This window comes from Populus euphratica, unplaced genomic scaffold, assembly GCF_000495115.2.
Source record: "Populus euphratica unplaced genomic scaffold, PopEup_1.0 scaffold3.1, whole genome shotgun sequence".
Lineage (NCBI taxonomy): Eukaryota > Viridiplantae > Streptophyta > Magnoliopsida > Malpighiales > Salicaceae > Populus > Populus euphratica.
In genome coordinates, this window is record NW_011499847.1 from 1814550 (window position 1) to 1831924 (window position 17375).

General features: G+C 35.8%; 3 protein-coding genes across 4 annotated transcripts; 1 reads left to right on the forward strand and 2 right to left on the reverse strand.

Annotated features, from left to right (window-relative positions):
- The first annotated feature begins 286 nt into the window (after positions 1–286).
- LOC105140978 (amino acid permease 3-like) lies at positions 287–2954 on the forward strand. Of its 2 annotated transcripts, none has more exons than XM_011048032.1 (9): positions 287–488; positions 588–720; positions 833–1066; positions 1155–1248; positions 1340–1554; positions 1741–1898; positions 1990–2217; positions 2309–2814; positions 2849–2954. In XM_011048032.1, the coding sequence occupies exons 1-8, from the start codon at positions 441–443 to the stop codon at positions 2732–2734; spliced, it is 1536 nt and encodes a 511-aa protein (XP_011046334.1). In that variant the 5' UTR covers positions 287–440; the 3' UTR covers positions 2735–2814; positions 2849–2954. The 2 variants fall into 2 exon arrangements, with proteins under 2 accessions (XP_011046334.1, XP_011046342.1); XM_011048040.1 differs by having other exon boundaries at positions 2309–2811; positions 2846–2954.
- A 182-nt stretch (positions 2955–3136) lies between these two features.
- On the reverse strand, positions 3137–5588 carry LOC105111067 (uncharacterized; the record flags this gene model as incomplete). Its single annotated transcript, XM_011006314.1, has 4 exons — positions 3137–3592; positions 4006–4090; positions 4204–4370; positions 4708–5588. Coding segments are annotated over 4 exons (1326 nt in total), but the record flags the coding sequence as incomplete, so codon positions are not given.
- A 6064-nt stretch (positions 5589–11652) lies between these two features.
- On the reverse strand, positions 11653–14343 carry LOC105140992 (subtilisin-like protease). Its single transcript, XM_011048051.1, is given in 2 exon segments — positions 11653–14156; positions 14159–14343. Coding segments are annotated over 2 exon segments (2331 nt in total). The 5' UTR covers positions 14304–14343; the 3' UTR covers positions 11653–11970.
- Between the last annotated feature and the right edge of the window lie 3032 nt (positions 14344–17375).

Consider the following 17375-nt stretch of genomic DNA (forward strand, 5'->3'; position numbering starts at 1 on the left):
TTTAAGGTCTTATTCTGCCTTCTCATGATGTCATACATAACTCACAGTATGCTTGGAGGCAGCAGAGGTTGGTATTTACAAAAGTTGTAGCGGCAGAGGCTATGTGAAACTAGTAATCACTATTAGTGTATTTATAGTACTGTTTCTATCTTGATTCAAATTTGATGGGACATTTTTGAACATGCACTAAGAAGGTGAGCGTGTTCCATGATTCTTCACGACGCGTGTGGCACCACTTTTGATCCCAGTATAGTTTCTGTTCACGTCATTATTCTGTTTTATAAAGCCTAACTCTCTCCGTATTTTGTACCACCAATCACCCTCCTTCTAGCTCTCTCTGCCTTATTTTCCTACCATATCATATTTTGAAACACCTTTCTCTATTTGCAACAATCCTTCTAATCCCTTTCTTTCTTTCTCCGTTTCTGTTTTTTAGAACCATGTTGCCTAGGAGTCGAACTATGCCTAGCAGAATCCACCATGGAGTGGTATGTTGTGATCAAAATGAGATGTACACTTTAATTCTTCTTTAGAAATACTAATATCTTGCCTTCTTTTTACTTCATGGGTGTCCATCAATGTTTCAGGTAGATGAAAGGCATGATATCAGGCACTACTTAGAGGTGGAAGTCCAGCCTAAAGTTAGTGAGAGCGAAGCTATCAACCCTCAATCCAATTACTCAAAGTGCTTTGATGATGATGGTCGCTTGAAAAGAACAGGTAACCATTGTCTTGAATATCAAACTATTGTTTGTGAATTTGGATGGTTTTCTTACTCTTTGGGCGCTTTAGTTAATTTCGTTTAGTAAAGGTTAAAAATTCGATGGTGCAGGAAATTTCTGGACTTCATCTTCCCATATAATCACTGCTGTTATAGGGTCAGGAGTCCTATCATTGGCTTGGGCCATAGCGCAGCTGGGTTGGGTTGCAGGACCAGCTGTTATGGTCCTATTTGCATTTGTAAATCTCTACACTTCGAATCTACTAGCACAGTGCTACAGGTCTGGCGACCCTGTCACGGGACAGAGAAATTACACCTACATGGATGCTGTGAAATCTTACTTGGGTAAGAATAAACTCCCATCATTTTCAGCTGGCTAAATTGTCATTATAATCATGAGCATGATGTGAAAATATCTATGTGTCGGCTGCAGGAGGACGGAAGGTGATGTTATGTGGATTGATTCAATACTTAAATTTGTTTGGTGTTGCTATTGGTTATACGATTGCAGCATCAGTCAGCATGATGTGAGTTTCATATTGTTTTCTACTTGTAATGAACGTTAAATCACGTACACAATAACCATTGATATTTGAAATATTTTTCTGTTGATTTTAGGGCAATAAAGAGATCAAACTGTTTCCATAGCAGTGGAGGAAAAGATCCATGTCATATGTCATGCAATGGGTTTATGATAACATTTGGAATCATAGAGATCTTATTTTCTCAGATACCAGACTTTGATCAAGTATGGTGGCTTTCTATAGTGGCTGCTATAATGTCTTTCACATATTCTACAGTTGGTTTGGGTCTTGGTATAGGCAAAGTTGCAGGTATACAAAAATAATTACATCATTGTGATTCTGATTATCTCATTATTCATTATTTACAGAAACAGAACAAATCTAGAAATTACTTCAGCAGCAAAGATATTAAATGGAAGGACTTAGCACAAACATAGGAAGTTGAGTCGTGTGTTTAATGAAGTTCAAAGAATACCTCTGCACTCTCATTTGCAGGAAATGGAACCTTCAAAGGAAGCCTGACTGGTATCAGTATAGGGACGGAAACACATGCTGGACCAGTTACTTCTACACAGAAACTATGGAGAAGTTTGCAAGCTCTTGGAGCCATAGCCTTTGCTTACTCGTTCTCCGTTATCCTCATCGAGATTCAGGTAATACTTTGACAGCATTTTATGGAACAGTCATTGAGGGAAAATTTAGTAGTCCAGCAATTGATACCTGTGCTTGCCTTTTCATTTGCAGGATACAATAAGATCTCCACCTGCAGAATACAAAACTATGAAGAAAGCAACTTTATTTAGCATCATTACAACTACAATTTTCTACTTACTCTGTGGATGCATGGGCTATGCAGCTTTTGGTGATTTGGCCCCTGGAAATCTTTTGACTGGCTTTGGATTCTACAACCCCTACTGGCTTTTAGACATCGCTAATGTTGCGATCTTTGTTCATCTTGTTGGTGCATATCAGGTCTGGTATTTCAAGCAATGATAGCCTTACAACTTCTGAATTAATAACAAGATTCGAGTTTCATGTTGATTTTTCCATGGTGTTCCTGCAGGTCTATTGCCAGCCATTGTTTGCATTTGTAGAAAAATGGAGTGCTCGGAAGTGGCCTCAGAGCAATTTTGTGACAGCAGAATATGAGGTACCCATCCCCTTTTATGGTGTGTACCAGCTGAACTTCTTCCGGCTAGTATGGAGAACAATATTTGTTATGCTGACAACTTTAATAGCCATGCTCATGCCCTTCTTCAATGATGTTGTTGGACTTCTTGGTGCCCTGGGATTCTGGCCATTGACAGTTTTCTTTCCCATTGAGATGTACATTTCTCAGAAGAAGATTGGGCGATGGACAAACCAGTGGATAGGGCTCCAGATTCTCAGCATGACTTGCCTCGTGATCACCATAGCCGCAGCTGTTGGGTCTGTTGCCGGGGTTGTCTTGGATCTCAAAACTTACAGGCCATTTAAAACTAGTTACTGAGAGAGCTATGGATCGGGAGTCCGCATTTCAAGAAGGGAATTCCTCAAGTTGTGTTAATAAGTATATAAATTGAAGAACTTGAGAGTCATGCATGGACTGAAATGTATCCTTCTTAAGAGTCATGCATGGACTGAAATGTATCCTTTTCAATCTCCAAAAAATTTAAGACAGATTTCCTTTTGTCAGCCATCAATACACATCTTATTCCGTGCAGGTGCTATGTCAGGTGCTTAAATGCAGATTCAAGGAACTCTTGTTTGATCAAAATACGCTTTAAGCCTGAACCCTTGTTCAACTTCATGCTATCCTCAAAAGATGTACTAGCTGAAGCAATCAGGCTATCGCACAACATTAAATATGTAAGAGAAACCATCGCTAAGATTCAGGTAAAAGAAACGAAGAAGACACAAACTCGATTCCTTGAATCATCCATTAGATAAGTGAACAAAATCAAACATACAACTACAGATTTGCATTCCCTGACAAACTACCGAAGAATCCCTTGCCTTAAGGAATTCAACAGGCCAAAAGAAGCCTCATGGTACTTCCTAACCCTTGTTCCCATAAACAGATTAAAAAAATAAAATAAAATAAAACCTAACAAGACCAGTTGACTTTAGTAATAAAATAAAATAAAACCTAACAAGACCAGTTGGCTTTAGTCTTTACTTGTTGTATTTACTAGCCTTCATTTTAGCCGCATTTGCCTTCGCAGTATCTTTTACAAGAGTTGTTGCTTTGAAGAAACTCTTTGGATTAAGAGCCTTTCTTATCTTAAACACAACCCAAGCAGTGCCAATAGCATGTCCTGCAGCATCAAGTCCTTCGTGTGTTACCTTTGCAGCATCTTCTCCGTATCTGTAAAGGAAATACCCAATCATAACATCAGATGCGTACTCGGGTAGAAGCACAGAAAGTACACTATTCGATTCAGACTATATCTCATCTAAAATCTACTCCAGCTCTATCCAGCCAAAGCACATTCACGAACTGTAGTGTTCTAACACTATGTCAATGCAAGATGCAAAGCAGCAAAAGATTGAGGTAAGATTCTGTATATGCCACTGGTGGCCAGATACCTAAAGCAACTGGAAACCTCATAGAAACATAAATATTCCATTACAGAGGAACAGAATCGCCACAAATTTTAATTCCAACTTGCCAGCAACGGTATAATTATTTGAATGAAAGCAATGGAAGGGATGATAAAGTTGATCGTGATAAGGATGATTCAAGTGGAGCGTCAATTTAAGATTTAGATTGAGATATACCTGTGTGAGACAACTCCAGTTGTGACAAGTGATGAGGTTGACAAGACATTCTTTCCAGCAACTTCAATAGCATCACACACCTTGACTGCACAAGCACACGAAACACGAGGAGGAAACAGTATTGCGAGTTAGATTTCAGTTTAGCAACCACACAAATTGAGAAAAAATAAACCAAACAATTGGGAATGAATCACTTACTAAATCCATCCAAGGAAGCAAGAATAACTTCACCAGGCAATAGGCTAAAAAATTTCTTGCCCGCTTTAGAGTTCACAATTGGACTTGTAACAGATCCAGAGACTTTGACTACCCCCGAAAGAATCCCAACAGCCGTTTTCTCTGACATTTTTGTCAACTTCTTTACCCTGCAAATATCCCAAGATAAAATCATATTTCAGTTCATACTGCTCGATATTGAGTCACCCAAATCAAAGGAAACAAGCATATTAAAAATTATTTTTACATCTTTAAAATGCAGAGATGAACACAAATATGCATAGCAAAGCAACTCCAAAATTCAAAGAACATGCTTCTTTTGCTTTAACCATACCACTTCCACGAACAAAGAATAATAAGAACAGCCTATCCTAATAATCAATTTTCTTAAATAAATAGCAAAACTAGATGGCTAAATGTGCAAAAAATAGAATTGAAACCTTTAAAATCAGAAATTAAATCAATAATCAACGTTGAAAAACAAACCTTTTGATCCTCCTCAAAGTCCCTGGACTAATATCTGAATCCTTACCCTTACGAATCCTTTTCTTGAGGAACCCATCGCCCCACTTCAACCTATCCACTGTCACATCTCCACACCACAAAATCCCCCTAATCAGCTGCCCTGACCCGGCCGCAATCGTCCTTGCAATACACGAGCTATAATCCTCCACATTAGGAGCCAACACTGTCCAATACGCAGAAGAACTCTTCTCCATCAATTCTTTATTCTTCTCTAACTCATCCGGCGATATCTCCTTCGCTACATTCCAATCAATTACCTCCGACTTCCCTCCACTCTTCTTCACTTCTTGCACCGAAAACAAACTATAACATTCCAATATCTTATCGAACTCCTTCAACAAGCCCTTTTGGCCTTTCGAAGCAAAAGTTACCCCATAATTCAACAACTCAACCTCTCCCTTATTTAACTGACCCCCGTACGATTCATTTTCAGGCACACGAAGAGTAAAGAAGTAATGTGATTCATCAAGCTTAACTGCTGCCTCATCTCTAGCTAAAGGCCACCGAATATCATCATCTACACGAGCAAAAACAGCAACAGTGGTTTCACCCTGTTTAAGACTCACAATAAAGAAGTCACCACAAGCCAATTCTACACTACGATCTTTCTCAATTAAATGAACGATTGATCCTGGGATTTTGATCAAGATTTCTTCATGGGCTTCGGAGTTTGAACCCAGTGGTGAAACTGCCTCGTTCTTCTTGTTGTCCGCCACGTCTTTCATGTCAATAGTAGGATACAAAGAGGACGACGTAGAAGTAGACGTGGCTTCTGGGTTTGAGAGAATGACTTGCGGGTAGCGAGAATTGCGCTTTAGAGATACATTCGGTAAGAAAGATTTTTAGGAGGAGACAGGGAGTGAGGAATGTCAGGTTGGTGTGGGGATTTTAAAGGCTTCTGTGATCTTAAGATCGAAGGAAGTAGAAGCCGTGTCGATTGTGAGCTTGGAGGAACAAAACAAGACAGATACGTGGCTTGCTGAGGAGCTGGCCGTGTGAAACCGTATCTTGTCGGCAGTCAGTTTTTATTTAAGATGACGGCCTGATTGCTTGACAGGTGCTTTGTAATCGTATCTTAAGAGATTTGTCTCAAAAAATCATGCTCGTTCACTTGGATATTTATTTTGAGTTTGGTTATAGATAATACAGGATTTAATTCATAAATATTCATTTCATTGTTTCTGTAATATTTATGTAATAGAACCCAGTAATGGTTGTTTTCAAAGCAGGTTTAGTAATGTGATGTATAATATTTTGAATTGATTTTATTCAAAGATGTGATGTATAATATTTTGAATTGATTTTTTAATTTTTAATTTTCAATATTAATATATTAAAATTATTAAAAAAAATACTAAAAGATATCTCTTATTATTATTGAATAAAACAAAACTAACTATTAAAACACCAACTTTTATCTCTCAACATTTCTACTTTATTCCTGCGTTTCCATCTACTATGATCATGCTATATGCTAATCTTTTCCAATATTGCTAAAAAAAAATGTAACATCTAAGGCATCCAAATTAGCCGCCTTAACCAGATATTCTTCTATAGAATATCTATTAAATGGATTTCAAGAATATTTTTAAATTGTTAGCATAATATCCATAGTGATTTTGCTTTTTTATTCTTTACATTATTATTTTTATTTTAAATTTAAATCTAAAAAGATCTCGAGCATAATAAAACATGTATGTATCAAGCGTGTATATATATATGTGTTCATATATATATATAACTTTAAAAGAAATTTATCAACATATTCAAACATGTATCTATCAAGCGTGTATGCATATGTGTGTCTATATATATATAACTTTAAAAGAAATTTATGAAAAATTGGAACTTGAAAGATCTTATCTTTTTATATAGAAATTAACTGAGAAATATTCTCAAAATCAAAATCGAAAAAAAAAAGAATTTTTGTATTTCAAGGCCTTCTCACAAAAACTCCCTCCAATTTTGGGGCATAAATTGGGTTCACGCTGTTCAATCGCGCAACAAGAAAGAGTTGGTCTGGGCTCTATCAATAGCTACTGGGCTATGTTAGCCTAAAACCCATGTAATCCATCTAATGCCTTCCATAAGCCCATAAAGAAAAGTCTGGATCTTGGCTCAAGACCAGAGTATTTATCACTAGAGTAACGGCAATAACTGTTTAAAGCTCCACACACCGCAGCCTTACAGTTGAAGGTAAGCGATTCTTAGAAATTACATGACTCACAAGCAAATTCAGAGAGGATTTGTTATTTTTCATCTCAATACCTTCTCTTATTCAGGCGAACGTCAATGTTTTAGCATTACGTCATTACACTATTCAAAACTCTTGATCTCTTCTGGTCATGTAGAATTTCATGGGGAACTGTTTGATTCTCAAAGAAAGACAATTTCGTGTTCCATTGCAGTTCCTGGGTATGCGTTTCGCCAAAATTCCATGAGTTCATTTTACCAAATGTGAAAAACGGGTCTGGCTACCAATTCTATGTTTAGCTGGAGTGCTTGTTAGCACCGAAGGCTTTTATGACCTGGTGCGTATAAAGTGTGTCCATGAATTGAAGAATCCGGGTTTGGTTTCTTGGGAATGCTATTATAAATGGTTACGGGATCAATGTCCAGGGAGAGTTTTTTCTCTCTGCCATGAGATGTGGAATTGTGGGGAAGATCCTGATAGTGCATCGTAATCGTGCATTTTGATTGCTTGTAATCATGCAGAGTTGGTTTAAGGATGTAATGGTGATATTTAGCCAGATAATGAAAGATAATAAAACAAGGCCAAGCTAAGATCCTTATGAGTGTGTCGTTGACATGCTAATGAGGTCAGGCTATTTATCTGATACAGGTGGATTTAATAAAAAAAAATTAGAGGAGAAGGGTCCAAATATCTGTACCTCCTGCTTGTCAATAAGCTACAGTAAGCTGATTTTTAACTTCACTCGGAAAAAACAAACCAATCCGCTGGCCTGGTCGATCCATGAACTGCTGAGAATTTGAGATTGAGCACGCAGAGGAAGGGGTTCACTTCCTAAATGTGATTCCACATGACTGTAGTCATTTGGTATTCTGTGAAGAATATTTTGGAAGGCTGTCTGTATATGACTCGGAATTTGATAGCTCTGCAAATGGTCACAGAAAATTTGGATTGACAGGAATGCCTCCAGGTTGTCCGGGGATGGATGTATATTCCATGAAATGAGTCATGGCTGATCTGTCTTCTTCAAATAACTCCTTGCACAGACTTATTAGATGCTGCGATTGCCCCTATTTCTTGCGTTTGCATTGGTAACTAATGCCATTGAGCATTAAATATGAACTGATGATTTGAATGCCTCTCCCAGGATGGATGGAATATTTAATGGAACAAATTGTTTCATGTCCATCCCGTTTCAAATTACTCCTTGCAAAGACGCGGGTGTTGCAAAGTCCACATCTCAGCCCTTTTTAATTGAATTGGTAACTAGTCCCACCTTGTCCTCTTCCACATTTTCTGTCGATGCTATATGAAACATTTTCTTGTGTTTGAAGATTTAACATCCTATTTCATTGAGAGAATTAAGTTGCTTCTTTCCTAAATTGACCTGTCTTGTGCATATGCGTACTGCGTACATGTGTAGCAAAAGATGCAAAATGCCATTGAGGTTAGTGGATTAACCTACCTTTGTATTGTATTTGTCATCACTGTTTGTGAGAGAAAACCCTTTTATATGATCTCCCATTCAAGAATGAAAACCATGTCTTGTATATTTGCAGAAGCTTATGTTCTTGCTGTTCTTCCTTGTTTTTTCCCTTGTCACGAATAAAACTGTATTCATAATGAAAAAAAAGCTTCTTTAGCTTTAATCTTATCCTTCATGAATGGAGGACTTAGCAAATGAAGCATACGGTCAGGGGTGATGCATGAAAATGTAAATCAAGGCACTGTGAGTTGTTGAATATTCGTTTCAGATAATAAGACAAAAATCGTATCAATTAAATAATCCTATTAATTTGTTTACGCCACATGTAATCTGAGCTATAGGATTCCGGCCCACTCAACCCTCACATCCCGAAGAGTCAATTTTTTAGGCAGCTGAGATGATTCTACGGGATTGTTACAAACCACAAAGACGTAGTGGTTCCAAAAACATTTCATTAAGAACTATATTTACACATTGCTTTCCCACTTCAAAGCCAAGAATCCAAGCTGAATTTAGGGGGTAAGATCTTGTTGAAAGCTAGCTTGGTTTCAAGTTCACAGGGCCTACTTCAGTCCCAGGATCCATATAATCTAGTCGGGAAAAAGTAAACAATTACAGGTCATTTGCAATGGATTCCTGACTGAGTTTGCGTGGACAAGGTGCACTTCTCGCTTCTTTATTCATTGGTTTGATCTAGATAGGTGTATTTTATCTGATAAAGTGCCTGCTTTAGTTTCCGATTCTCTTACGAAGCTTTGAAAATAATACACAATTGTCGGCATGGTTCATTAATAAACTGGAACCATGGGTTTAATTGTGGTTGGAAAATTGCTCACAATATTCAAAAGAAAAGCTCTCTGACTAAGGTTTGAAGCAAAAAAAAAAAAAAAATGGCAAACAAATCTTTCACTTATGAATTACTTTATTTAGTTATATTAAAAAATTATTTTAACTCATTAACTTAAACTATTTAATAAAATCTAAAATATAATTTATATTTTTTTAATATATCCGTTCAAATAAAAAAAATTTAGACTGAAATTTATAAAGACCTACGTTACTTTCTATTTATTTTTTATCAAATAAATAAAAATAATAATATTTAAACTCATAATAATTTAACCATTAAAATTTTAAAATCATGTTAAAGAAACATTAATTTAATAATTTAAATTATTATATAAAATTTTAAAATATAATTTATACTATTTTTTAATAACTTCAAAGATTAGACTATGCTTTCTTGGAGCTGCAACAAGCTTGCATCCCCATCAAATATGATGAATATTATCCATACACATGCATGAAAAAGTCGAGTTATTTCCTTGGTACAAATGGCCAGCCCACGATGTCTGCTATATGGCTAAGTGGTAGGAGCAGATTCGGTTAATGTGATCCACCAGTTTCATACCACTGTTCCTTTCAGTGCTTACAGAAAGGCCACTTTCCATCACAAGAACATCATCCACGTTCTTACAATCAATGCATGAAATGTAACAATAGGTAAAATGGGGCCTCTTTCTGGGACTTATATAGGTGATATAAATTAGGTTAAAAGCACAGATGATCGATCTCTGTCAGGCCCTACCATCTCCATCAACCAGCCAGTTTCCCCTCTGATAAATCATCCATCGAGACCAATACAATTTTGGCGACCACCATTTCCAGAAGATAGACATCTAAGGAAAGAAAAGGGAGAAATAAATGAAGAGAAAACATTTATGGTCTTGGAATACAGTAGCCAACCTCAATCTCATGAATATTCTTATGCAACAGATACATCTCCTTCCTCTGTTGCAGGGTTTTCAAAGGGCAGTAGAAACCCCATTTTAAGATTATAAAATACATGATTCCAATAAGTTATAACAATTATTTTTTAAATTTATTTTTTATAATAATATTTTTTATTTTTTAAAATTAATAAATCATTAAAGCTAAAGCATTTGGAATATTGTCACTGATCATCCACCTTTGAGAAGAATATCTGGTGGGTAACCATTCCGCATTTAAGGCAGTGAAAGCGAGAAACAGCTAGATTTCCCTGTAATAGCAGACCAGCCGTATTTTCTATAAGACATTTTGTTTCACAAGAGTTAATAATCCAAGCATGCATAAGCTTCCAAAAATTTTGTCCACACGCTTTTAGGGTTTGTTTGATATTGTGTTAGTAGTTATGATTTAAAATATTTTTTATTTAAAAATATATTTAAATAATATTTTTTATTTTAAAAAAATTATTTTTCATATTAAAAAATTAAAAAATAATTTCTTTTAAAAAAATTAGAATTTAAAAAACCGGTGCAAACCGCATTTCCAATAACTAAAAAAATGTTTCAAACAGACAAAAAATGCAGACAGTTGCTTCCTGGACAACCTATTGACTTTTTGACTTGTGTTGTTCAATAAAAAGCTTTAATAAAGCCAATATCAGTGCCGCAATCTAATGAAGAGGTGTTTGTTTGCAGCTGAAGTTCAACTATAGTTTCGTAGAATTTTTTTTTATGTTTTTGTATTGATTTGATATGTTATTATTAAAAATAAATTTTAAAAAATAAAATAATTATTATTTTATTATATTTACAATCAATTTTTTTTGTTTTAAATAACATTTCAAACATCCCCATCAAAATAATAACATCTAATTACTGTCTTGATGTAAGATATATGAAAGATAGAGACCACCAAACAAACTAGTAATGTTTAATTATTTTCTTGATACATGAAGATATGAAACTTAGAGATAATGAAGACTGAAGGAATATATCATTCTATATCTTCAATTTTAACATTATATAAATTTATTTTAAAGGCATAAAGTTAAAATATGTTTCCCATTAAAAAAATAAAAACCATAGAGAAAATCACTTCAAAACTATTATAAATTATATCTTTATTCCTGTCTCTCTAACCAAACGGTTCCTATCATTTCTATATATATTGCAGGACACAAAAAATACTTCAGAAATCACCGGATTGGCAAATTTTTCTAGGCAACGGTCAACCTTAGGAATAAATACCCAGCATCCTTCCTCGATTCCACTATTTAGCTATGCAAATCACGTTGCGATAACGATTAAAAATTATTATTTTATTTTTAAAAATTTATTTTTTGTTACAACCCATCAAAACAATCTAAAAATAAAAAGTTCCAACCCATCAAAACAATCTAAAAATAAAAAAAATAATAATTTTATTAAAAAACAATTTTTATAAAAACAAACAGTCATCAAAAGCATCAAACTGACTATTATCTATTAAACTATTGCTTATATAAACTTGTCAAGTTTATACATACAACATTACATGAAAGATATAATTTAACAAAGAAAAAAGGTTCAAAAAAAGAAAAGAACACACACCAGCCACCCCCTGTAAACAAGTTCTTGGCCGTGGTCCTAACATGGCAGCCACACTCTTATGCGTAGCAAATTCTACACTTAAGCTGCCTTCCACTCTCTATTGCTACATAAGCAGTGAGCACGTGCTTAACCACCTACCAATCAACATTATCGATCAAAAAGAGATGATCGGATTGGAAGTAGCAGGCTTACAAGGGATCTATCTGGGCCACCACAATGGGACTCCTAACAACGTGCTTCCCATCCGACCACGCAATTGACCCGAATACAGCACCCGAATCACCCATGATCAGATTCCGGGCATTGGCTGTTATGGTTACAATGAAGCTCCGCTTCTTCACGGCCTCAGTGAACATCAATTTTCGTGGTTTCACTGCCACTGTAACTCCTTTCGGAGCTTGGATTGTAAAACGATAAACGGCATTTGGTTGACCCACATTGGTGACTGTTCTAATGAATGTCTTGCTTGATGCTCCCTTAGCTGAGCTTGAAAACAGTGCTGCAAGAGAAGGGTAATGGAGGTTCTCGGGCAATGGTTTCTTCACTGGACAACTCACAGGTGATCGTGTGATCACCTGAATTACTCTTGGCCCATATCCAATTCCACACAAAAAGTTCACATAATCATTGTTTGTAATATCATAAACAAGACCTGGATCCATTGCTCGATCAAGATTGAGATGTCCTGCGCCCAAATCATATGGTGACGACCCCTTTCCAGTGGCCTCATCGGTCATTGGCTGGTTTAGATTATTGAATGTATTCGCGGTAGTCATCATTGCAGACCTAATCGCTGCTGGACTCCAATGTGGGTGAGCAGATTTAAGCAAGGCTGCCGCGCCACTTACATGAGGACATGCCATTGAAGTGCCAGAAAGGATGTTGAATTCAGTTTTTCGTGGATCTGATTCCAATCCAGTTGGACCAGCAGCATCAGTCCAGGCAGCAAGAATGTTCACACCGGGAGCAATCAAATCCGGCTTAAGAATCTCCGGGCTTATTCCATTTGGTCCTCTACCTGAAAACGAAGCAACAACTGGAGCTGGTTTGATTCCAATCACGGTACCCTTGAAAGCAATAGTAGCAACCGGATTCGACGTTGATGAAACATAGGCCTTAACAGCATCACCCTCGTCAGAACCAAGAGCACAAGCAGGAATTAAATGAGCATCACCAACTAATCCTTCACCATTAGAAACTCCATTAGCAAGAATCATACCAACACCTCCAGCTTTCTTAACAACCAACCCTTTAGCCACTCTTGGACTACTTCCGCGATCACAAACAACAATTTTCCCTCTCACCATCTTAGGATCCAACGAATTTTCCATACACAGTGACGCTGCCAAAACCCCTGATTTCCCTGGATAAACCAGAGGATACATTCTACCACTCAAGGGCAAACCAGCATATAGCGAAACACCAGATAATTTCTTCCCATTACCAAGAACAACAACAGCAGGGAAACTCCTGTCAATTGTTCCAGCACCAACAGTAACAATCCAAGGAGCAAGATTCGTAACTGACATAAAATTAGGCCCATCATTCCCAGCCGAAGACGAAACAAAAACCCCTCTAGAAGCCGCCCCATAAGCACCAATGGCAATCGGATCAAGATAATAAGGCGCCGAGATCCCACTACCACCACCAATGGAAATCGAGATGACATCAACTCCATCTTTAACAGCAGTATCAAAAGCAGCTAAAATATCAGAATCAAAACATCCTGCATTCTTCCAGCAAACTTTATACACAGCCAAACGTGCTTTCGGAGCCACCCCTTTTGCAATCCCCGCTGCAAAACCTTCCATGCTAGCACGAAACGCATGCCTTCCTGCCGCAGTTGATGCCGTGTGAGTCCCATGACCATCGGCATCACGCGGAGACTTAAACTCCAGAGTTTCATTGATAGGACTAATCGGTCCCATAGCCCCACCTACTGCCTCATGTCCTTTGATAAAAAAACGAGCACCGATCAGCTTCTTGTTGCAGTTTCTTGCTGTAAATCTTTCGCCAACTTCACAAACTCCTTTCCACCGGCCAGGAACCGGCCCAAGATTGACATCCGAGAAGCTCCGTCTTTCAGGCCAGATCCCAGTATCCAAAACGCCAATGATAACATCAGAACCATAATTAGAATCCGACCAGAGCCCACGTTGGTTTCTGAGTCCAAGAAACTGAGGAGACCGAGTGGTGTGGAGTTGTTTCCGTTGGTCTTCAATCACGGCAAGGACTGATGGGTGTTGGCTGAGAGTGGCGGCGCGGTCTGGTGTTAGAATGGCGGAGAAGCCATGGAAAACGGTGTCGTAAGTGTGGAGTAAAAGGGGAGTGGTTCCAGGGGAGATGGAGGATAGAGAGGAAGCGTACCATTGCTAGTGGGGAAAATGGAGGGCTTAGATTGAGAGTCAATGCGAATGATGTAGGTTTTGTAGGGTTGATCAAAGGTGGAGAAGGATAGGGAGAGGAGAGGGAGAAAGGAGAGGAGGAGGAGGGGGAGGGAAGAGGAGAGAAATGGAGCCATGGAAGAAGTTGAGAGTGAAGTGAAGTGCGTGTCTGTGACCGATGGACATGGAGAAGATATAAGAGGGAACAAAGAGATTATTGTCTTTTTCATTATTATTATTATTTTCTTAAATTAAACTAAGCTTGGTTAGTAGTTTAATTAATTTTTGATTAACTAAGAATTCTTGGAATTTGTAAACGTCTGCAGATATTTTCTTGAAAAGAGGATCGATGACGTGTGACCTGAATAATTTTCCAAGGAATTTTTTTTATCTGTCTAACGGCTAGATCGTAGTTTTTTTTTAAAAAAAATAAAAAATAAAAACTATATTAATTAAGTGTGTTTGCTTTAAAGATGATAGTTGAGTTTTGTATGTGGAATTAAAAAAAATAAAAAAATAGTTTTTATGGTTAAATTTTATCTATAATTAAAATATATTTAATTTTAATCCTATAAAAGTTAAAACAAACACTCGTAATTAATTAAGTTACCCATACTTTCTATTTTATATATTCAGTAATATTCTCGCAGCAAACACATTTTTTTTTATTATACAAGGTAGTTGTTTTATTATTTAACTATTTATTATATATCGAGATTTAATTTCATTTTTAAAATATATATAATAAGTATTATTATTAAACTTTGTCTATCATACGGATTTGGAATCTAGTTGACTTGCCATTGGATCCCAAACTAGGTGTTCAAAACATCAACCAAGCATACAAAATCTTCATTAAGAATTCTGAAATTCAAAGATTTAAAAAGTGAGAGACGTAAAAGAACTTTATTTTTTAAAGGTTATCTAAAATAAATTATCCATTTATGAACCATATCAACCACGAGAAAAATTAGTCTTTGTACATGATTTGTGTTGTGTGATTATACACCAGACAAGGGCTTTTGCTTTTGATATATAAGAATCTAAAAAGCTTTTGGTGTACAGGATACTGTGGTAATAATTATGTTTTAAAAATATATTAAAAAAATTTTAAATTATTTTTAATATTAAAAAATTAAATGATTTAAAAATATTAAAATAAAATTGATTTAAAATAAGAAATATTTTTAAAATATAAAAAAAATAATGTCTTTATGCAAAAGGGAAAACACATCAAATGATGGATGCCATCCTCGCGTCTGGGAAACAAAAGAGCTTCGGTCTGTGTAGGTAGGCAGGGAGCTGTAAAGGTGAGAGAATCAAGCCTGAGATTATCTCGTCAACATCAATATTCCAAGAAAGAAATAGAGAGGAGTGATTAATAAAATGAATAAAAATAAAGAAATAGTAGAAAGTAATCTTTGAATAATATTAAAGTGAAGGACGGTAGGACCACTTTCTTTGCTTTTCAGGGATGGAGAGAAAGGTGAAGGGCTGCTAATTAAATAATAAAGGGACCAAAGCTAAACTAATTTGTCTTAGAGCATCTCCAACGGCTTTGCTAAGTAGAGAGCTAAATATTAAAAAATATTATTTTAACTCTTTAATGTTTATTTTACACACTTTTAAAGAAAGTAATAAATAATATTTTTTTTTCACAACTATCATTCCTATATATATATATATATAATTAAATTTTGTTATTTTTTAGTTTTGGGATGCTTAACTTTTTTAAGATGAGATGACATGTTTGATATTTATCAATAAAGCTTTTTTTAATACATATGATAATTTTTAAGATTTAAATGTATTCTTGTCAAATCAAGGGTTTCAATTCATGTTTATGCTTTTGTGTATAGATGTATTTTTTTTCTTTTATATGAATAAGATATTATTGTTTATTGATTTATTTATTTTTTCTTTTCATATATGATTTACAGGTATAAAAATTATTTTATATCTATAATAAAATCATTGTCTTTCTATAAAAATAGAGATGTGGATCATGGGTTATGGTATTAAAACAGCGAGAAAATTAATTGACATCGTTGTATAAAGATGGCCGGCCGTTCGATTCATGGGGCTCACCGGGTTAGTACCTTACTTGTTCAAGTTGTTCCGAAAAGGTACTCCGGTGCAGACAGGGTCCTACTCCTACAATATTCATATATTTTATATGCACTGTAAAGTGTGAAATTCATACCTGTAAAACCTGAGACAGATACCGCCTCCGGCGAGACTCACATCATGAACTAGCAGGGTTGTTTTCATTTTTTTTTTAAATATCAAAATTATATTTTTTTACAAAATAAAATTAACGGATCAAATTAAACTTTTTCTATTTTTTTTAATTAGAACATTACAAGGTTACAGGTGAGCTGAATTCTAAGTGACTGTTTCGTTACACGGTGTAGAAGTTAATTATTAAAGTGTTTTTTGTTTTAAAATATATTAAAATAATATATATTTTTTAAAAAATATTTTTAATTTTATTACATTAAAACAATAAAAAGTAATAAAATAATTTAAAACTATTTTTTTTAAAAAAAACACAACCACAGACAGCAACACCAAAATCTAATCAATTTGGTCAAAAGTTGTTATAGTTTTTATAACTAAGGTGTGAATAGTTGGTCAAAAGTTATAGTTTTTATAACTAAGGTGTGAATATGTTTTATTTATTTTCTTCCTACTCTACACAGCAGACCCACTCGCATCAGGGAGAGTTACCATCATAAGTTTTATAAGATGTTTTTTTATACCCTTATTTCCACCATTGATCATTATAACCAACTGCGTGTAATTATTGAGATGATCAAATCCCTAGCAATTTTGATATATATTTTTGATCATCGGACTAAGGGTTGATCGCTCTTCATTTTTTTCAATATCCAGCATGAAAGTGTTCCCCTGTACATCCGTTGAAAACCAGCATCAACCCTCGCCGTGATCTGATCATCAAACCAAAACCGATTGCTCGTTGTACATGCGTTGAAAACCAGTATCAACCCTCGCCGTCTGATCATCAAACCAAAACCGATTGCTCGTGCTTCATCTGTATGTGTAAGCATCCCTGTATGCTTTGTTGTGATCTTCGGCACCTGGCTGGCTGTGCCACCATCGACACCGCAATTCCATGTCACCTCTCTCTCTCGCTCTCACACACCAGTTTACATATCTCCCCATCCTTTGAAAACATGACAGCCAAG

Coding starts and splice junctions, on each gene's coding strand:
- LOC105140978 (XM_011048032.1), top strand. CDS start 441: ATGTTGCCTAGGAGTCGAACTATGCCTAGCAGAATCCACCATGGAGTG. Junction 721..832: donor TGGTCGCTTGAAAAGAACAG/GTAACCATTGTC, acceptor TCGATGGTGCAG/GAAATTTCTGGACTTCATCT. Junction 1,067..1,154: donor TGCTGTGAAATCTTACTTGG/GTAAGAATAAAC, acceptor TGTCGGCTGCAG/GAGGACGGAAGGTGATGTTA.